Raw genomic sequence first — 23,002 nt, forward strand, 5'->3', positions numbered from 1 at the left:
GATTTGTTGTTGCTATTCTGATTTTAGATTGTGTTTGTGTTTTGATTGTGTTACCGTTTGAGAGGAAGACAGATGAACAAAGAAGAGAGGAGGAAAGAGAAAGAATATTTTTTTATTCAACCAGGCATTTTTTAAAGATAAAATAATGGTTTGGAGTTGCTACAATGTCCTCTAAATTAAGAGAACTACTGTAGCAACTTAAAAAAAAATTGGAAAAGTTTTGGATTTAGTCATGCTGTTAGAGTGTGAATAGTGAGCTTTTTTCTCCAAAAAGTAGAGATAGAACATCTATTGGAGATGCTCTAAGGTGATAAATTAATATGGTAACCAACACGAAGTTAAGAAATTGCATTCTAGCTAGCCTTTTGTTTTATAGTAGCCAAGAAGTTTCACTTTCAACAACAAATCTTGGACCCTTTTTTATTCTTAATTTGAATGATTATCTTATCTAATTAACTGTAAAAAAATATATTAGTCCTTGATGTGGAACTGCTTTTTTATCACTTTATTTTTAAAATCCTAATTATTAGCATATTTTCTCCGACACAGCGTGGGGTGAATGTGTAGACAAAGCAGTATATGATAAATATTTTTTTCCAAAATCTAAAGAGGATTGCATTGAAGAAATAAAGGATTTCTAGCATGGAAAGAAATGTAGTAGATGACCCACCTTACTCCATGACCCGGTCCACATGTAACATATGATACGTTAATATTAGATGACAATTCTCCAATGGAAACACAGTCGTCACCTGTTGATAATGCAATGTTGAGTCGGTTCATATATCCATTGTCATGTCATTTTATAAATCTTTTATAGTTGATTGCATATTAATTAGTTTGATTGAACAAAAGTGACTAAAATTTCTTACCTGTAGCTATGACAGAGTTGTTGACAAGGACATTTTGAGAGAGTTCAATGTGAATGCCGTCAGTGTTAGGGCTACTTTCTGGAGCTGTTATATGCATATTCTTAACCAAAATATCACTACTCTGATTTACCACTACATGGTATCTGGCACTGTTGATGGTGTAAATGTCGCTAATAGTACTGTGCTTGCAATGTATGATATTCAATGCCTGCAATACACCGTATAGATAGATATTATATATAGTAAAAATGTTTTTAAGAAATTGCACTTATTTAATTAATCATAAAAACACCATGCATATAACAAAGAGTAATCAACATAAAGCAGATGTCATAGATTTGAATTCTATCATATCTATAAATAAAAAAATACCAATGCATATAGTACAAAGATAAAATTAACGATATATTGATACTTACCACTGGTATTATTGTAGCGCATCCCGCCTAAGGAAGAAAAAAGAAGAAGAAAGATTTAGACATTGAAAAAAAAGACGTGGGATAGTGAATTATAAAGTTTTTTTTTTTTTTTTTTTTGGGGGAGAAAACACAAAGATTAATTATGATTGAACTTTAATTTAAAGATAGTTAATACTAATCATTATATATATATACTATTAATAACAGAATTCTCTATTTGGGCTTTATCATTCTTAAACTCTCTAAATTACTCCTATTTTTTAATTAAATAATTTTAAACTTAAAAAGACAATTTGGTTAAAAGAATAATTTTCTATTTAAAAAAAAATTCTTAAGTTTTAGACTTCGAATTTTTATCAATTCTGGCGCAGAAAAAGATCCTACAAATTAGGATGCTTTTTCTATCTTATTTTTAAATATTATTTAACTAAATCCAAGATATAAAAAAAATAACCTAATTGCAAAGCACGCTTATATGTGTATATATATATATATATATATAGGATTTGTATCCATATAGTCCATACCATAGTAGGGTGATCACTACAAGACAGGTCCCACCATTCCGAACCATGGCCATTAAAGGTGCCGTTGCCAGTGATAAGGAGTCCGGTCACACCATGAAATATTAGCCACCTTCTTGCGTTACGCCCCCTCCATACACTTGGTGAGGATGGCGCATTAATGGTTCCTATTACCTGTACAAATTTCAATCATTTACATTATTTTCTTTATTGTTTAATAGAATATATATAAACATTTTTATAGAATACGTGTGTATATATATATATATATATATATAAAGAAATGAGAAAAATTAAGTACAATATTTTTTATTATTCAATTGATTTTAAAAACCCAATTGTACTATTAAATTTGATTTTTTTTTAAATGCTAAAATACAAAATTGACTTTCTAACTTTCTTCAGATTTCATTTCAGTCCTCTAACTTTACTTTCATTCATTTCAGTCTTTTAAATTTCAGATTTAATCAATTAAGGTCTTTCTATTAAATTTTGTTAAAATTTTTTGAAAAAAAAAATTAGAAAATATTTTTTAATCACTATTGAATTTTTTTAATTTAAAAAATTTGAAGAAAAATTTATGAAATTGAAAAATTAACCACAACATATAACAAAAGTTGATGGAAAAGTCTTAATTGAATAAAAGTAAAGTTAGAGTACTAAAATGAAATCTGAAGAAACTTAGAGAATCAATTTTGTATTTTACCCTTTAAAAAAAAGATAACATTACATATATTATAGGTCAATACAACATATTATTTAAATTTAATTAAAGAATATGCATCTAGCAATTGTATCTAAAAGTAAAATATTCTGCACTATTCATCTTTCTCGTTACCTGAAATGAAATGTTGCTAGATTTGCACGGACCCTGAAAAGTAAGAGGATAAACCAAAAAATCCTTGCTACTTGGCACCACGACTGTTGGATTTTGAGTTGCAGCGCTACATGCAGCCTTCCATGCTGCCGAAAATGCCTGTACGTAGTACATAATTTTTAGCAATTTAGATATACCAGCTAGGCTTTATATTTATTAGAAAGAGAGGGAGAAAAGAAACAAAAATTCACAAGGAAATTAAGAAAAGTACATTGGAATCATCTGTTTTCCCATCTGCCTTAGCACCATAATCTAACACGTTGAAAATCGTTTGGGCACTTGTGAAAGGCAAATCAGCAGAAAATAACCCAAAAATGAGCATCAAAGCAAACACGCCCTGCAAAGAGAAAAGTAAATATTAATGTTTATAGTTTTAACCAAACCTAGTATTATTATCAAAAACCCAAAGAGTACAAGCTTCTCAGTTCTCACCACGGCTTTCATTATTGATTCTGAGACGTACATACAGCTCGATTAAAGTTGTAGAATTAGTGGGTGATCTACAAGGAACATTGAAGATTAGTCATAATTGGATAAATTAAAAAAGAAGTAATAAGAGTTAAAATATTGTCAGTTAATAAAAACTGTAACTTTATCTAGGTATGAGAATGTGGATACCAACATTCTTTTAAAGGGAATCCATATTCTCACAAAGAGGGCATTACGTGGAAATCTATATCTTTATTTTTTATCTGATTCCCTTGTGTGATTTGCAACCAAACGTAATAATCATTCAACATTCTCAAAACTCTTAAAACATTACTAAAGTCTGCATTTTATTTGTAAGAAACTCCACTGAGGGGCTTACATTTTATTTTTTAGAAACTCTCAACTAAAAAGAAAGAGAAGCAAAACCCCAAAGAGAGAGAGAGATAGAGAGAGAGACAGAGAGAGAAATGATTACAGCTAGGGTGCTCAAGTTTGGGACTGTATGTGTAGGAAGATAATCTTCATTGAAACTATTTATACGTGAGGGTATCTAACTCTCCGTTTGTTTCAATGTGAAATAATTTCAAATGTAAAAAATTTTATTGTAAAATATTTTATAGAAAACATTTTCAAGTGTTTGGAATAACAAAACACATGAAAATACAAACCATCACCTGCCACCCCCAAATGAGCAAAAACCACCACCAACCACCCCCACCACTAAATGAGCATAAACCATTAAACCATCCCAAAAAACCAAATCTAGAAGAGAGAAAAAAGACAGCCACCACCATCACAACATCCCAGCCACCACCTAAAAATCTAACCATTAAATCATAAATCTGACCATAAGCCACCAACAATCCACAATTAAACCATTTTTTTTCTTTTTAATTTTCCTCCTCCACACTTTTTTCTCTCCAAAGGTGTAGTCATTGATGGGCCACACAATAAGAGTACATCTCAAAAAGAGAGCATTATACGCTACGTGTCAAACATGCAATTACTTAAGCAGAAGGTCCTCTAATGGTGCTCATGCGCCACTCGTTTTTAGTCCTAAATACAGTCAAAAAGTCTCTTAAAATTTCTCTTATTAAATATCTCTCTCTCTCTCTCTCTCTCTCTCTGTTCTTTAGATCTAAACAAACACAACAAAAAAAAAAAAAAATCCAGCCTCTTGTAGATCTCTATCACTCTCACAAAGTTTTCGCATCAACCATTCAACAACCATAGTTACCATATGAAGTTTAACATCAAGTCATAACATCAGTAGATGAAGTTCAGCATCAATGGCTGAATTTTTCTCTCAAGCGTGATGAAGGAACTGCGTTCTGCATGAACTTTAGTATTGGTACGAATTTGTCTTCCTTGGTAGTTGAGTGTGAGTGATGAGGAGTTAGTGATGGGTGGTGCCAGTGGAGCCTGGAGCTGGTTGGTGGTGCCAATTAGAACTTGCTGGTGGTGGGATAGAGGGATCGTAGGTGGCTGGGTAACTTGGGTTATGGGGATAAATCTGAGAGGGAGAGAGAGCGTGAGAGGGAGAAAGCGTGAATGTTATTGGGCAAGAGGGAGAGAACAAATGTAAAATATTTTACCGAAATTTCAAGTGTAAAATATTTTACACAAATTTGCCTAGGTTGATTTGGTTGATTGAAAATATTTTACTGCAAAACAAATATTGTAAAATGTGAAAATATTTTCCTAAAAATATTTTACATCGAAACAAACGAAGCGTAAGATAAGCAAGTGCAATTTTTTGCAACAAGAAAGAAATTGGTCAAGATGGGTATTATTGTTAGAATAACAACAAATTAATAATGTCTAAGGTCTAGAAAAATTTAAGGGAGAAACAAATTTTTTCTAGGAATATAACAAATTTAAGGGAGAATAACAGATTATTACTAGGAATATAGCAAATTTTATCCAGCAAAAACGGATTAGCCTATTTGTAATTTGAAAAGCCAAGACAAAAAAGAAAAATGATGAAAATAGAACAAATAAAAACTAACTTACTAATCAAAGAAAATAATTCATAGTGGTTATAGGGGGTGAACTTACGGCCTTGCCCGAGGTTGGAATTGGGCTGGGTTGGGAAAGAGGCCCAATACAACTAATTTGTAGAGATGGATGGTCAAGGTTAACCTTTTAAGCCCTAGTAGCCACGGTTTAGTAACTTAAAGGAAGAAGGTTAGCAAGGACAACAGTTGTAGCAAAGAAATACCGAAAAGAAATAGAGATTCTTAATCAAGTTCTTCCTTGGGCTGACCGAGGAGCAATGATTGCTTAAAGATACGGTCCTCGGTTTTACAGTGATTACTTTCTCTCTCTATTTCTCTCTCTCTCTCTCTCTCTGAACTTTTTTCAATCCTTTGGACGGAAGACCTTCCTTCCTATATATAATTGTTTGCATTGCATCTCAGCCCTCCACTTGGTTGGTTTTTGATCTTTCATTGGATACTTGTCTCATCATTGCTTTACTGGTGGCGGTAAAGTAGGCTACAAGCTATGGAGGTATTATTCAGGAGTCATTCTGCTATTAATGCGGTAGGCTAAGCTGGTATAGTGCATTAAATGTGGAGGTGATAAGTTCTTTATCTAGAAGCTTCCTCCTGCTCTTGCTTGTATGTCACTACTGACTTCCTCGATATTCAACCTTATGATCTCGGTGGTTTATTTATGGTCTCCCAAGTATCCACTCCTCGGGCAGGTTTTCCTCCTCAATTTCCCCAACTGGACTTTCCAGGCTAGACTGGGCCTGATCTGATGAATAGTTGGCCCCAGTTGCCCCTCGGGTGGATTCCACTTGATGATTCCCTCTCTTCGGACTTTCCCCTCCCGCAGTGGTGATGCAAATGTTTAGCTTAAAGATTCGTTATCTAATTTTCTAGGATAACTGGATAAGTTGCAGAGTTGATTGAACATGATATCAATATTGAGAACTATTCCACATGATTATTGTTTTGTATAACAATTAAGTTTGTGTGTGTATGTTTGTTTCTAAAAACAAAAGGTATAAATTTAATTCTTATACAAAGTATAATCTACTTCCATATTGATATTAATTCGTTTAGGGTTTGACTGACATTTTCTATGTTCTCTATTTTGTTAGATTGCCTATGAATCATAAATTCAAGTAACTTGTTCAGAATTAGATCTTAGAGTCTTTGAAGTGTTTTAGACATTACTCAAGTTGATACAAGTCAAAATTCAAGAATGTACAAGCTGCAGAAACAAGAATTCAAAATCTGTCAAGCTCAATCAATCGAAGAGAAAGCTTGACCAATCGAACTGCAATTTGCAAAATTTTAAAGAAGGCCCAACAGCCCGTGAAACGTTTAGAGTTTGAATCCCACTGTCAGGCCCCGAACCCAATTAGGTCCAAAGCATGAGAAAAGAACCATTAAAATAAACTGTAGGGGGGTTTTTCTTTTTCTTAATAAAGATAAATAAACATTGTGAACTCTCCACAAAATAAGTCAAAGCTCTACGAGACATTTACAAACAATACAAATTACAAATCATGTCTTCAAATATGCATGAATTGGAAGCTTTTAAGGATGGGGAATTGGAAGCTTTCAGGAGCTTCATCAATACCATTTATAGCACTCTTGTAAGGAGGGTTGGGGAGGATAAGAGATGTTGGCTGCCTGGTAAGAGTAAGGGGTTCACGGTTAGTGCATACTACCATCTTCTAGTTGGCCATAGTGAGCAGTTTTTCCCTTGGAAAAGCATTTGAAAGTAGAAGATTCCCTCTAAAGTGGCTTTCTTTGTATGGACTGCTGCCTTGAGAAAATGTCTAACAATTGACAATTTAAGGAAAAGAAAGGTTTGCATTTTGGATTGGTGTTATATGTGAAAATGTAATTGTGAAACTGTTGACCATCTATTCCTTCATTGCCCAGTTGCTTTGGAGTTGTGGGATATGGTGTTTGGTTTATTTGGAGTTTATTGGGTTATGCCAATGTCTATTGTTGGGCTATTTGCTTGCTGGCAAGGTCGATTTGGTCGCCATCGTAATGGAGATATATGGATGGTTGTTCCTCATTGTTTGATGTGGTGTATTTGGAAGGAGAAAAATAGTAAGTGTTTTGAAGACAATGAGCGTTCCATGCCTAACCTCAAGCTTCTATTTTTTAGAACTTTATTGGACTGGTTCTCTGTGTGAAGAAATCATCATTTTTCGTCTATTTTGGATTTACTTGATTTTTTATATATTCACCCATGTATACTCTCTGTGTACTTGGGTGTCTCTCTCTTTTTAATATCAATGAATCTTTATTACTTATCAAAAAATATACATGAAATTCCAAAACTCCAAATAGATCAACATAAAATCACAATCCTTCCTAGGATAGGCAACCTCAACGACAGAATCTAGGCCTACCATGCCCAAGGCTAACAAACCTCAAGAGCCCAACCTCCGATAGAATTAGCTATGGTCTTGATAAATTTAGTAAGTTGGGTCATCACCCAACCATAGCATAAATCTCTCAATTAGCATAATGCTCCAATCACCACCAATAAAACAAGCTCCATTCCCGAGGTATAGCAAATTTATCTAAAAAACTATTGGAGAGTGGGATGAACTAAAACCCAGTAAGTAGCATAATTAATGGAAGTGGGAGAAATGCGAGACTTATAATAATGAGCATTTAACAAAACATTTCATAATTTGGGAATTTCCATTTATATCATGCAAAACTATTTTTCTTAATAAAATGACAAGATTGATTAAAAAAATGTAGCACCAAGCTTTCTCAAAATATTTCAATATGAAACTACATACTATTTACTGTGAGCTATCAAAACACCCTTTTAAAACTTGAAAATTCAACCCAAGGCCACATGACAAGCCGCCATAAAGACATTAGGTGTGCGTTTGGGTCCGACTAATGCATTTACGTTTGCGTTTTTCTGTTCTTTTTTTTTTTTTTCACGCATTGTGGGACAAATTTTACTATTACGGCTACTGTTCATGAACAATAGCCGCAAAATTTGACTTGTCAAACAATTTTCAGCCAATCAGTACACACCGCGCACTGTTCACAAACCCACAAATTTCACTTTTCAGCAACTTTTTCATTAACAATGGATCCCACAATACTATTCACATATTTAAAAATTATTTTGCTACAGTATTTTTCAGTTTTTAGTTTCAGTTTTCAACTATATCCAAACGGACCTTAGGTATGCTACGAAGACATCAAGTTATGCCACAAAGACATCAGTTATGCCACGAAGACATCAATCCGCCACAAAGACGGGGTGCCAAGATACCAATGTCACAAAGACTACAGCATCTGGCTGGGTAATCGCCGAGTAATCACATGTCACAACCTAAGGGTAAAAACATGAAGAGCTCACAATTTACATGAAATCAAAACACGGTTCAATTTTATGTAGTTTCACAAAAACCTTTGAAATACCCAATATATTCACAAAGGTTCTCAAATTTTCCAAAATCATTTCTTATCAATAACATTTTCTATCAATTTCCCAAATATCACAAGTCAAGATAAAACATCTTTAGAATTTTCAAATAATGCAATAAATCCATAAAATTCATTCCCAAGAATTATATCAAAGATACTTATCTCTTCCATACTAAAAAATCATGCATTTCCCCATATGCAATATTAAACATGATGCACTTTTCATATACAATCATATATAATAGAGTCACAACACAATACTTTTTAAGAAAACATAGTTCCACAAATAATTTTTCAAAATATGTTTGACCCAAAAACAAAGTTTATGCAACGTGGTTATTTTCCAAAAATCCCATTAAAAAGCTACTTATCTCAGCAATTCAACCCAAATTTACCTCAACCGGGCACCGCATTCAACCAATCAAGTTACTAGTTCCATCACCAAGTACCTTGGAACCTAGAACACAAGTATCAAGCCTATTAATAACAAGACCCACTACAAATTACACTATCAAATTTGTCTCCATAAATCGGAACCTCAAAAATCAAACCTAAGGCCCTAAAGCCTAGCTTGACCATCCCAAGACAAATACCCCTACCCAACTGGGAACCAAACAAGCATACAAGAAACTTGTAGGACTATAACGCAACCAAAGCCTTTAATTTCCCTACCGCAAATAATGTGCATTTACCAACATGATACAAAGTATGTTGCTACCAATCCATGATAAAATTAGCCAAAGTAAAACACTTGTCAAAGAAAGCACATATGAACTTACAAGCCAAACCACACAACAAAAGCTTGGAGTAATTTCCTTAAAGTCACAGCATCCTAATCACACTTTCAGATAACTTACAACATATCAGCCCTTTTTATAAAATTCGTTTGGTTTACTTAGTATTATCCAAAACGCTTGAAATTAAATAGGGAGAAGTCTTTATATGTCTAGTATGTACCACCAAAAATTTGGCTTAAAATGGTTTTTCTATAATTTATTAAAAATCACGTGATGCAGCTTACTCAAATTTGTCAGGGACAGATTTACAGTCCAAAAATAAAATTATTATAATCTTAATACTATGTCAAAAACTTTCAGACTCGATTAACCTTAGAGCTACATGTTTTAGCACATAACAACAACTAGGAATGCAACTCATAACCTCATATAACAGTAATCACAACACAAGTCAAGAAATTTGATCATCTAACTCATATAGACAATTTACCAAACACTTGGCATGCAACAAGCACATGCCCACACTCACATATGTCAAAGCCATTCAAATGCAAAGGAAACACTTAGAAATCAACTCATGCAACAACAAAACCCATATGAACAAGGATTTCTTTGTAAGTGTTACTGCAAACAGTGTTATGTGGCAGCTTGTGAAGCTAACATCTGTCCTGGACCACATGCATGTCACGTGACCAACCAAAGTCACCAAATTCACTTAACCACAGTTGGCACTTAACCACAACCCAAGTAAAACAAAACAAAATCCCAACCATTTCTCTTTGCCGGTCCACCACTCTCTCTCTCTCTCTCTCTCTCTCTCTCTTTCTCACTTCACCACTATTTGTCGCCGCCATCATTTCTTGGCAGTGATACCTCGATCAAGTTGGCTCAATTCAGCAAAAACACTCTTTTCTCTCTCCATTTAGTCTTAAATCTCTTACAAAAATGGGAAAATAAAAAATATTCTTTTTGGTTGTGATTGACCCATGGTTTAATTGGAAAGTATATGCGGAATTCGTGGGTGGATTTAGCTGTAAATATTTGATTTGGATCAAATTTCGTGTTTAGAACTATCAAGGTAAAAAGAAAAGATTTATTTTTGAGAAGTTTGGCTTGAAATGGGGACTGAGAGTACACATAGGCCAGTTTGTTTCTTGTTTGAAAGACAAATTTGATTTGTAAACTATTGCAGAGGAAGTCGAGTTTTGCTGGTCCTAAGAAGGTATATTGTGAGTTGGAGAGAATATTTTGGATGCCCAGAAGGTTTTTTTTTTTTTTTTTTTTTTTTTTTTGGGGAAGCATGAAGATGAAAAATTCGATATTTCTTTTGTTTTATTTGTTGTAAACCTTTAGCTTCAGTTTTCTATGTGAAATTCTTTTCCTTGGTTGCTTCTTTCTAAAGCTCTAAATCACTTGTGGCTTTGCAAATATAAAATGATGGTCTTTGTTGCTTTTGGCTATAATTTCTGATGTGGTCCACTTGGTAATCAGATCTGAGTATGGTGCATGCACATTGAGTCACTAATTTTTTCAGATCTGAAAATATTTCCTCATTTCTTTTCTTTTTTTCCATTTTTGTAAGAGTGTAAGAGTAATTGGAGAGGGAATGGCTTAGTTGAGTCAAGCTCATTGATGGTGTTGCTGCCAAGAATTGGCGGCAGCGTCGAACGGTGGTGGAGAGAGAGAGTGAGGGGCTGGCTGGCAAGGAGAGAAATGGTTGGGGTTATTTTACTTGGGTTGGTTAAGAGAGAGCGTGAGGGGCAGAGGGTTGGTGGCCTGGTGCTGACTGTGGTTAAGTGAATTTGGTAACTTTGGCTGGTCACGTGACATGCACATGGTCCAGGACAGATTTTAGCTTCACATAAGACTGCTGACTGTCTGCAACCAAAATACCTCTTCAATGCAAAAATCCCCCAAATTGGTTGAAAATTTCAGATTTAAATAAAACCCTTGCTACCCAAATTCTCACAACCCTCTAATATTCCATCATTAGCCAAACCCACCAAGTATATACCATAAACATCATCAAATAACAAAACCAAAATATTTTAATGGAAGGAATTAAGAGAACTTATATTTTTTTTTCCTACCTCATCTATTGAACTAGCCATGCCTAAAGGGTAGGAAGAAGCCTCTAGAACTCTTAGTGGTGGCCAATGTGTAAAGAAGAGCCTTCCATGGGCCGGCCATGAGAGAAATTTAAGAGAAATAGGATGAGATTCACGTGGGGGTGAGGGAGGAGAGATTCGGGAGAGAGAGGTAGAGGGATGTGTGTTTGTGTTTGTGTGCGAAAGAATGGGGGCAGCCGATCAAGAGAGAGGGAGATATTTGTAGGATATTTCTTTATTCTTTCTTTAATCTTTATTTACTATTTTTTTAATGTTTCTTTATTCTTCCCCTTCAAACTCAACATAAACCAAAACTCAGAACCTAGAAACTCAGATAGCAACAAATGTCAGGAACATTAGCAAATCTTAAAACCAGCAAATCATCAACTCATACAAAAGAATCAACAAATGTAAATATCGGTGGCCATGGGCCCATGATGAAATCTAATACGTTATGTTGGGAAAAACCCATATGATGAAATCTAAAGATGAAAAATCCATGCAATCAAATTTGAGTACTTGAGCTGGTGTTCTTACTGGTGGTTGAGGCGAACTCCGATTGCAAGCCACCGTCGTCTGGGACGTTCACTTGAGAGGAGGAGTTTTGCTGCGTTCTTTCCTTTTGTTTTGTGAGAAGAAACAGATAGAGAGAGAGAGAGAGAGAGATAGAAAATCCTGAAGAAAGAGAAAAAAGTAATATCATGCTTGGAGAGGTACTGCTCATAAGCAGTGTTATGTCACATCAGTGCAACGCAGCGGACCCACTGAGCTCCCAACGGCACTTTTGTGTTTACTTTCCCAACTACCCAGCACTTCACTCCAGCACTTCACTACTTCATTCATCACTTTTCATTTTCCTTCTCCCAAACCCACAGCACAGCAACAACTGAAGCTCAACTCTCCGCCGATCAGCACCTTCAGTACAGCTCCGTGAACCGATTTTGTTTCCGGTGAGACCCATATTCAGCCCCTCCCATCTGTTGGGTTTTATTTTGATATTTTTTGTTTTTTCCATGTTCCTCCATTTTTTTGTGCTGTGTTTACTGAGACCTTGAGGAATGGCTGTGAATGCTTGTTTATTTCTCTTCAGCGGGCTCACAAATTTCTCTTCAGCAGACCCACAGCGCCGCGATGGGTTTACTGTTGAACACAGGTCTGTGACTGTGAAGAAAAAGACCTTGAAGGAATGTGTATACATGAAGAAGAAAGCTAAGCAAAACGCAACGTTTCAATTAATCTAGGTGGCATCTAAACGCAACGTTTTACTTACTGAAGCTTATTCTGTGGTTAAGTGAAACGGTGCGTTTGGACTGATTTAAGAATTGCTGAGCTGCTGGTTTAGGTGCAAGATTTGGTTGGTGATAAGCTTAACTACTTTTTAACTAACTTCCCCAATCCTCCAGCAACTGTAATCCGCATAATGTGGGGCGGTTAAGCTGTGTTAGGTGAATATAAATCACTGTAGTTGGGTAATTATTCTTTATGTAATTCAGAATTATCAATACAAGTTTCTAGATTCAACTTTTCTCTCTTTCTTCTCTATCTGACTTTCTCTCCCTTCTCACACTTTCTCTCAATTTCTCAGATATTTTCGTTTCTATGTTCAGCCGTGATTGTTGACTTGTAATCACTATTACTCAGCCGTGATTGTTGACTTGTGTTCACTATTACTCTGTTTGTGATATTGAGTTTTTTCATCATTTACAACAGAGGTAAGAAATAAGATCGTACCTGGTTTGTGTTCAGAGTTGGGAGTCTGGAATTCCGTCGTGTGGGTTTCTGGAGTTCGAGATGAGGGAGGGATCTAACGCAGTGGAGGCGGGGAAGTGAGGGGCAGAAAATGAGAGGCGGAGTGAGGGTTTGGAGAGCTGAAGATCGGAGGTGAGACCGTGAGACGCTGCTGTGGTATTTTCCAACGAGAACCTTCAGCTAGGTCCAAATGCTGAGAGGAACTGGGGTATTTTCCAACCAGAGTGTTTCATTTTGGGTTTCTGAAGTTGGGGACAATGTTTTGGTGTGGAAAGGGCGTGAAGAGGAGAGAGAGAGAGAGAGAGAGAGAGAGAGAGAGAGAGAGAGAGAACGCGGATAGGCTTGTGACCGTTCTGTACACTGGGACCCAGTGAGTGACATAAAGGTGAGTGTTTGATTTGAAAATTGGACTTGAGATATTCCACCCAAACAGGCCACCAAACGGAGTTATAAGAAATTGGGATATTTTTGAATAATGAGGGGTAAGTGATGGGTGACGAAAATTGAATTATAAGTAATAAGAAAAAGTTAGCCAAACAGGGTTTAGTGTTTTATCACTAAAACTCGAGTTTTTGAAACTCAGGTTTAGCATGAAACTCGAGTTTAAGAAAATCGAGTATCATAAAAATGCCACATGGAACTCGATTACGTGGAAGTCAAGTTCAATACAATGTGTTACTCCAGTTTAAGACACTCAAGTAACATGCAGGAAACACTCCCCAATTCCCACAGCACTCACACAACCACAATTGTTGACTCCTGCAGCACTCACATAGTCAACAATAGCACTCACACAGTCACAATTGTTGACTCCCATAGCATGCCTTTCTATCTCTTTTAATTTTTTTTTATTTTTTCAACTTCTATCTAATTTTTTTTTTTTTCTCACTGGCTTCCAATTTTGTTTCTTATTCTTCCAGTTTTCTCATTGGCTTCCAGGTGTGGATTTCTCTTTTTTCTTTCTTTTGTCAGGGTCACATGGGATGGAAGATAAGTCAACAATTGTGAAAAAGTAGTGAAAGTGTTTGAAACAGAGGCAATAAGTATTATATCACAAGGAATTTGAGTTTCATAAACTCAAGTTCCAAGTGGACTTTTTTAAGACACTCGATTTTTGTAAACTCGAGTTCCATGTCAAAATCGAGTTTCACAAACTCGAATTTCAAAAAAGTGGTAAATTGTTAAATATTTCTCAAATAATGGTAAAACACTAATAATTTCGAAAAATAGTGGTATTTGGCTATTTTTGCCTTGTTAGAGATCCTCTAAGAGTTATTCTTGTGAGATTTATGAAGTTTTGTACTTTCTAGCTCTATCAAGCACTTACCGGAAATCATACTCATATTGCTAGTACTAGTGGAGTAAAAGTTGCAGTCAAGCTTTAGCTATCAAACGTACTGAAAATCGAGACATGAACTGGAGATTCATGTGAGAACAGATCCAAATCAAAGAAGTCTGAGGGGTTCAGAGGCCAATTTGGTAATTGTGTTAGATTTACTACGAATTGGTATTAATCTTGACTGCAAATCTCAATTTTATATGGTGGATTGTTCTCTTGTGATAGTTCCTCCTAAGTTTTTTACCTTGAAATGAGTTGTTTTATTAGTTTTATTAGTTTTCTTAGGTCGTCATATCATTGTATTATTTACATTTTTTTTTTTTTTTGAGAAAGGTATTATTTACTTTTTCGTTGTGCATGATATGTGTGATGGATGTTTAACCTAGATCTACATAATTAATCTAAGTAAGAACTTAGCTAATAGATTAGGTTAAACATATTATATTTTCCAGGAGTCTAAAACTTAACAAGTTTTTTAATTAATTGCTACATCGATGCTGGATGTTCCAAACATGTTGTTGAAGGCCACTTCACTTATTTGAACTCCAATTTGTTTTAGCCAGTGAATTTAGTTTGCATTATATAACATTTATCGAACAAGGAACAGGTCAATTTGGTTTATCAATTAATCTAAATATAAGAATTTTAAACAAGCAATTTGGTTTATCAAATTTGAAAAATAGATTAGAATATTGTTTTCTTCTTTAAAATTTACTAAAAGTTCACTTTTTGTCCTTAAACTTTAAAAGATTTGTTTATCGTCACTTAACTTTTGTAAATGTTTTACTTTATCATTATGTGTTTTTTGCCTTTAGTTTATATCATTATTTTTTCTAACTTGGATCAAACCAATTTCATTTTAAAAAGGTTGGACACATGGCTTGTAATTATTTATCATATGTAGAAAGAAAATTAAACAAAGACCAGATTATCCTTTGTCTCTTGATCAATTTAGTTCTATTAGGTTGAGTTAGTGCCTCATGAGACAAAACCCAGATGCCTCGTATGTCAAATCAATTTTCGTCTCTCTCTTATGAAATTAATTAGTTCATTTTTCCTCCCTAACCTAGGCAATTCACGTACCTTCCCTAGCAAATGAGTCTGATAAGAAATTATTAACTAGACATAAGGATATTTTGTATGTCGAAAAGATAAGGGGCTATTTGGATTTTGTTGTTTCCATCACTCATCACTTTATTTTCATCACTCATCACTCAAAAATTGTAGGACCCACGCAGAAAAAGGCTATTTGGATTTGTTTTCAAGTTTTGTTTCCATCACTTAATTCTTTGATTTTTGAGTAATGAGTTAGCAAAACTGAAAACAAGTTTGGGGTGTTTTTGAGTTATGGAAACTGAGTTATAATGGCATTTTTGTAAATACACACACATTGAGGGACCCACGGTCAGAGCACTTCTCAGGTCCAGCCGCAACTTTTGACAAACCGAACTGATTTTTTTATGTTTTGGAATGGGTTCAACCGCAACTTTTGACTTTTAAGTTTTTTAAGTTTTAAAAATGGGTCCCACATTTATAAGATTTTAAAGTTGAAAAACATATTTGAGTTAGGTGCCAAACCGAGTTTTGGAGGTATTTAGGGATTATTAAGTGATAGAAAATGAGTTATAGAGTGATGATATTTTAGTGATGAGTGACCATTTTTTTTTCACCCAAACAGCCCCTAAGCTTTCATGGGTGGGAATAAAAAAACACCAATCTCCTTATCAACCAAAAACAGACATTCCCACACAAGCATGTCGACAGTAATGGAGCAATAGTTTTGCACCCAATACCATTATAATAGTTTGCATCAATTATAATTTGGGATTACTACATTTTTTAATCACAAAAAAATCTAGTAGTGCGATGAGTATAATGCATTTGCAGGTGAAATAATTTTTCATCACACTCCTAGGTTTTTTTTTTTTTTTTTGTGATTAGAAAATGTAGTAATCTCAAATTATAATGAATACAAATTATTAATTTATTTTCCAAAAAAAATAGAAGAACCTCTGAGCACACGCATGAAATGTAGGGTCCATTTGAATACAGCTTATTTTGCTAAAAACTGAAAATATTGTAGCAAAATAATTTTTAAATGTGTAAATAGTACCGTGTGACCCATTTTTAATGAAAAAGTTGCTAAAAAGTGAAGTTTGTGGGTCCCATGAATAGTGTATGGGACCCACTAGTGTTGCTAAAAAGTCAAATATTACGGCTAAAAAAAAAAAAAAAAAGGAAACGCAAACGCTGGACGCGCAAACGCACAATCCAAACGTTGCCATAGTGTTTTAATTCTAAAATATAGCCATGTACTACACATCCATAATAAAAAGCTAAAAAAAAAAAACATAAAATTTAAAATTTAATAACTATCTTCTTTTTTTACGTTAAAAGGTTGAGTTTTTCTTTTTTTTTTGGTGTTGTTGTTGTTCTTTTTGTTTTTTTTTTTATATTTATTTATAATTTTATTTATGACAGTTATTAAGTTGTATTTAATCCTAAAATTTAGCCATGTACTACACATCTATAACAAAAAGTTAAATAGAGCTTATATTTAAAATTTCGCAACTAACAATTTTTCTTTTACGGTAAAAGACTTTTTTTTTTTTTTTTTTTTTTTTAAGGGAAAGGCTCTAGATGTGCATCCACCTTTTTTTTTCTTTTTAGTGGTGTTGTTGTTGTTCTTTAATTTATGGCAGTTATCAAGTTGTGTTTAATTCTAAAATTTAGCCATGTGCTAGGCATCCATAACAAAAAGTTAAAAAGAACTAATATTTTACTATTTAGCAACTACCATTTTTTTTTTCTTTTATGGTAAAAGACTCAAATTTTTGTTGTTTTAGTTTTCTTTTTCTTTTTTGGTTAAGGCAAGGCTCTAGATTTGCATCCACATTTTTTTCTTTTTAGTGGTGTTTTTGTTGTTCTTTTATTTATTATAGTTATCAAGTTGTACGTTTTATCCAAAAAAAAACTACCCTTATTTTGAAAAAAATAAAATAAAACCATCCCATGTTCTATTAAAAAACAAACCTACCCGGCCACCTTTTGTTTTTTTTTTTTTTTTCAAATTCAAGGTTTAAAAACAATAGAAATTTTTGGATAACTACACATTTAAAAGTTTATCAAAAAAAAAAAAAAGCTACACATTTAAAATTTTTGAATTAAACTATTTGTTTTTTTAAATCTCACGTTCTATCCAAAAAGCTCTACCTGACCACCCTGTAAGGACTCAATTTGTAACGACCCCAATTGGTTTATTAGGTTCGAACGTTTAAGGCCCAAATAATAAAATTTGTAGAGCGTGGGTGTCCAAGAACTAGGTTAACTCTAAAAGAAAAACGATTAAACCACACGCTTATAGATGGATTAGTACTGATATAACAATTAAGTTCTTCTTTTGAAACAAGTTTAGCTCTTTTGTTCTTAAGGCTTTCTTCCGAATACTCTTGGTTCTCTGATGTTCCGCCCCTTTTCTCAATGCTTCCTTTCATGTTATATACTGCATTCTTCATATCATCTTTACCACATACGTGTAAGTTAGGTTAAGGGGATCTCTTTCTGTCTCATCTAACACCTTCTGCAACCTCCTACTAGCAGTTGTAAAGCTGCTTCATCACTGTTCAGACATCACCTCCACATTAATACGGCCAGAGAGTTGGTTGAGAGGCAATTAATGCGGAGGCAGCTGTTGTTATAGATATTTGTTTGCATTCTCTTTCTTACCCTTGGTCCCTTATCCCACTTTTAGTGGTGATGTAGCTCCGAAGTACGTTTGTAACAATGTGACGTTCTGGTCGTCCTCGGACTCATATTGCCGAGAAGGATTTTCTCCTCGGACGAATACTAAACTCACCTTACGTGATATCTACTCTTCCTTTCGTTTGGTTACCCTTACAACCTGATATGGGCCTCCTTGGACAACTTTACGTCCTCGGATGGGCCTCAGACCCAATTAACTTGACTTTAATAATTTTAGTGACTAACTGGCCCCCACACATCCTTTTTTTTTTCAAATTCAAAGTTTTAAAACAATACACGTTTGTGGATAACTACAAGTTAAAAATTTTCAAATAAAACTACCAGTCTCCCACATTTGCTTAATTTATGATTTATACATGTGGGTTGAAAATACACTCCCCACATTAAAAACTTTTCATTTAATCCTAAAATGTTGTGTTTTAATCCTAAAATTTAGCCATGTATTACAAATCCATAACAAAAAGTTAAAACAACTTATATTTAAAATTTAGCAACTACCATTTTTTTTCTTTTACATAAAAGGTTCAATTTTAATCCTAAAATGTAGTATTTTAATATTAAAAGTTAGCCGCTTACTACACATCCATAACAAAAGTTAAAAAGAGTTTAAATTTCAAATATATTTCTTTTACATTAAAAGGATCAATTTTAATCCTAAAATAGAGTGTTTTAATCCTAAAAATTAGTCACTTATTACACATCCGTAACAAAAGTTAAAAAGAGTTTAAATTTCAAATATATCAACTACCTTTAAAACTGAGAAAATGTAAATTACATTTTTTATGGAGTAGTAAATTAATAATTATAAAAAAAATGTAAAATGAATTTCACATAGAATTATACAAATGATAAATATAGTTTATGTTACAAAAGAATTTTTTTTACAACAATTTTTTAGATAACAACAACTTCATGTGAGATTTGAATCATACAATAATTCTTGTAAAGTCTCTCACCCGAACTTATCTTAACATTCCATTCCAATGCCTTTTCAATACAATCCAATAAATTTGTGCATACGTCAACCTGAAAGAGATAAAAGAACTAGGGGAAAAAAAAAAAACTTTAATAAAATTAAAAAAAAAAAACAAAAACAAAAAAAAAAAACAAAAAAGAAAAAGAGTTTGTATTTGTTTAAATTGGGAAACCAATTAAGTAGCTTAATCCCCTCAAAAAATTCCTATAAAAAAAAAAACACCAAACCAAGTAGCAGGCGTGTTATATATCACGTTATTTTACAAAGAGAGTAATTCATTGATTGGATCAATTATTATGAATGGATAGCACTATTAGCAAGGAAATTTTGCTCTTATGGATCACAATGTCAATGTGACAGGCTATTTATTTATTTATTTTTTTTTTTGATTAGAAACTCTGGAATTTTCATTAGAATGAAACAGCATTCATGCTTGATACATCTTTTGAGATCTGCATAGCTATAACGGGAGGGATATCCTCAACCCATCCAAGACAATCTACAACTGTAATGGCATTTTTTGCCATGAGATGGGCAGCCACGTTCCCACTACGGCGAACATGGACTGCAGACCAACTATTTAAGCACTTGAGGTCTTGCTTGGTTCCTTCAATCACCTTTTGGATCGACAGGCTATTGATTAAGTAGGATTATAACTCATGTGCGCTCCAAGGCGAGGCTTTTCTATTAAAAAACAAAACCCAGTAAATTACGCCGCAATTGAAGACTTTCTTCTTTTTTTTTTTTTTTTTTTTCATATATCAACTTCATCACTTACAGTACCTCAAGCCTTCAATTGCGGCGAGGCTTTTCTATTAAAAGACAAAACCAGTAAATTACGCCGCAATTGAAGACTTTCTTCTTTTTTTTCTTTTTTTCTTTTTTTTTTTTCCATATATCAACTTCATCACTTACAGTACCTCAAGCCTTCAATTGCGGCGAGGCTTTTCTATTAAAAGACAAAACCAGTAAATTACGCCGCAATTGAAGACTTGAGGTACTTTAAGTGATGAAGTTGATATATGCAGTTAGTTAACACACTTGAGCCTGGAGGTGAGTTTTAGTTTGTCACTTTATTTTACAAAGAGAAGCGTAAACTCCTACTATATATATATATATATATATATATATATAAAAGATTATCAATATATATATATATATATATAAAGCGTAAATTTCTATTTAAAAAAAAAAAACAGAAAGAGTTTGTATTTAATTCTAGGCCAAAACAAAAAGAAAGAACTTTTACCAATACTCTTTTCAAGGAGTCATTTCAAGCACAAACCTTCTTTTTGAAATTTCATAGCCAGCCACGAGTAATAAGCTACTATCAAACACCCTTAAATCCCTAGTTACATTCACCCATGGGTAAGTACTCCTCAAATTATGAATACTTGGCAACCATGGCAAGTAAAAACTCAAAGAAAGTCAATGATAATATAAAAAAAGAAAAGAAAACAAAGAGAAACTTGCAAAAGATAGAACCTAAAAAGTTGTTGGAGCCTTTGACAGTGTCAATTTAGGTTGTTTAAAAAGCAAATCCGAGAGTAGGAAAAAAAAAAATGTAGAGCTAAAATGAATGTCTTTAATCTGAAGAAGAATGAGACATAAAAAGTGAGATAAAAATTGGCAAAACGTACGTAAGTTTGTGGGTTTTAAAACGTAGGAGTTTTAATTTACATATTTATCCCCGTTAGTTGAAAACTTATAAGTAGGTACGATGATAGTATTTTAGGCATCAAAATTGAGAAATCCAAACAAGAAAAACCCCTTAAATAGTAGTATAGAATACTTGACAACCATGGCAAGGTAAGAACTCAAGAATGTCAATGATAACAAGTGCAGTGTTTGTCCACCAATAGCACATGCAGCAACGCCAGTAGGCACTGTGACAAAGACCCCAGATCGGGGATAACATTTTTCAACAGTTTGATAATATGATTAACCAATAATGTTTTACCAGTTCCTGCCGAGCCTGTGATGAACACTGAATTTCCCTCAGAAATGGCAGATATGATTTGTTTTTGTTGGTCAGTCCACTTGATTCTGGTCCTATAGGTTTTCTGGGTTCACTGTTTTTGGTCTTGGTTTTACTCCTAAACCTATTTTGTGCAAATTTTGTGCTTTTCCCAATACTATTGGTGCTAAAGTATCTGTATGCAGCTATTGCAGTGGTGATAAACTCCATTCCTAAATTTGTTTTCTTTGTTTCTTGCAATTCCCTATCTGGGTCTTCAAGGTTTTGCCAAATTAAGGTTCCCTTTCACTTGAGGATAACAGCTATGAAATGCAGCATATAGCATGAAGATGAAATTGCATAACTTGGAACTGAAATGGGATTTTTATTTCATATAAGCACAAAGTGAAATCCCAAATTATAATATGCAATCGGCAATCCCCATAATATGTAAACACCTTCATCTGTACAGAATAAATAAATAAAAAAACCTGAAAAAGAAATATAATAGAAAACCTAATTTTTAGGATATCTTTGGTAAAAATACATATCTAACTCCCTACAAAATATGACCACTTTTCTATTAGTTTTCAAAGCAAACTCACCTCACGTTTTCTCTCTCTCTTTTTTCTTTTTCCTTTTTTCTTTTATTGAGATTTATCTGTTTTTTTTTTTTTTTTTTTGAACTTCACCTTCCTTACTCACGTTTTCTTTTGTAAAAAAAATCTCACGTTTTCTTTTTCTTTTTTTTCTTTTAAATCTCTTCCATATTTTGGGAAAAAAAGACTCGTATTATAAAACCACTACTATAACTTCTCCATCCATATCCTTATAATTAGGCACTAACATATCTGATTTTGATAGAAAATAAAAGGCTAAATTTTAGGAAATTTAAAAGATTAATGTGGGGAATTAGTGTGACCCTATCCTTATTTAAAAGTTTATCAAAAAAAGAAAAACTACACATTTAAAAAAGTTTTCAATCCCAAATTACCACATGAAAAATGCAATCCCCATAATATGTAAACACCTTCATCTATATAGGCAAAAAAAAAAAACTGAAAAAGAATATAATAGAAAACCTAATTTTTAGGATATCTCCGGTAAAAATACATATCTAACTCCCTACAAAATAGAACCACTTTTCTATTAGTTTTCAAAGCAAACTCACCTCACGTTCTCTCTCTCTCTCTCTCTCTCTCTCTCTCTCTCTCTCTCTCTCTCTCTCTCTCTCTCTCTCTCTCTCTCTTTTCCTTTTTTCTTTTATCAAGATTTATCTGTTTTTATTTTTTATTTTTTAAAACTTCACTTTCCTTACTCACGTTTTCTTTTATAAAAAAAAATCTTACGTTTTCCTTTCTTCTTTTTTTTTCTTTTAAATCTCTTCCATATTTTGGAAAAAAAAAGACTCCTACCATAAAACCATTACTATAACTTCTCCATTCATATCCTTATATTTAGACACTAACATATCTGATTTTGAAAGAGAATAAAAGGCTAAATTTTAGGGAAATTTAAAAGATTAATGTGCGGAATTGGTGTGACCCTATCCTTATTTAAAAGTTTATCAAAAAAGAAAAACTACGCGTTTAAAAAACTCCCACGTTCTATCCATGTACTATTTAAAAAAATCTCACATTCTATCCCACGTTTAAAAACTACCCGACCACCCTTTTTGTTTTTTCAAATTTAAAGTTTAAAAACTACATGTAATGTTTTAATCCTAAAAGTTAGCCACTTACTACACATCCATAACAAAAGTGAAAAAAGGTTTAAATTTCAAATATATTTTTTTTATGGTAAAAGGATCAATAATGGTTA

At 33.4% G+C, this 23,002-nt stretch overlaps 1 protein-coding gene and 1 long non-coding RNA gene across 5 annotated transcripts in view; one reads left to right on the forward strand and one right to left on the reverse strand.

Moving 5' to 3' along the window:
• The window catches only part of LOC126715379 (polygalacturonase-like), a 48,055-nt gene extending 35,979 nt beyond the window's left edge, over nucleotides 1-12,076 (reverse strand). For 2 of the 4 annotated variants that reach the window (XM_050415958.1, XM_050415954.1), the window contains exons 1-8: nucleotides 11,936-12,076; nucleotides 3,125-3,192; nucleotides 2,904-3,029; nucleotides 2,654-2,791; nucleotides 1,819-1,989; nucleotides 1,292-1,318; nucleotides 873-1,080; nucleotides 671-752 (exon numbers count right to left, since the gene is read on the reverse strand). In XM_050415958.1, the coding sequence (XP_050271915.1) occupies nucleotides 671-752; nucleotides 873-1,080; nucleotides 1,292-1,318; nucleotides 1,819-1,989; nucleotides 2,654-2,791; nucleotides 2,904-3,029; nucleotides 3,125-3,157 (785 nt within the window). In that variant the 5' untranslated portion in view covers nucleotides 3,158-3,192; nucleotides 11,936-12,076. Of the gene's footprint in view, nucleotides 1-670; nucleotides 753-872; nucleotides 1,081-1,291; nucleotides 1,319-1,818; nucleotides 1,990-2,653; nucleotides 2,792-2,903; nucleotides 3,030-3,124; nucleotides 3,193-8,948; nucleotides 9,011-11,935 lie in introns of all 4 variants that reach the window. The other 2 variants (XM_050415955.1, XM_050415957.1) reach the window with 2 other exon arrangements.
• A 141-nt stretch (nucleotides 12,077-12,217) lies between these two features.
• On the forward strand, nucleotides 12,218-12,923 carry LOC126715383 (uncharacterized). The gene is made up of 2 exons (XR_007651856.1): nucleotides 12,218-12,348; nucleotides 12,489-12,923. It is a non-coding gene; the product is annotated as an uncharacterized LOC126715383 (long non-coding RNA).
• The last annotated feature ends 10,079 nt before the right edge of the window (nucleotides 12,924-23,002 follow it).

The sequence above is a fragment of the Quercus robur genome, chromosome 2, assembly GCF_932294415.1.
Source record: "Quercus robur chromosome 2, dhQueRobu3.1, whole genome shotgun sequence".
In the NCBI taxonomy this organism is placed as follows: Eukaryota; Viridiplantae; Streptophyta; class Magnoliopsida; order Fagales; family Fagaceae; genus Quercus; species Quercus robur.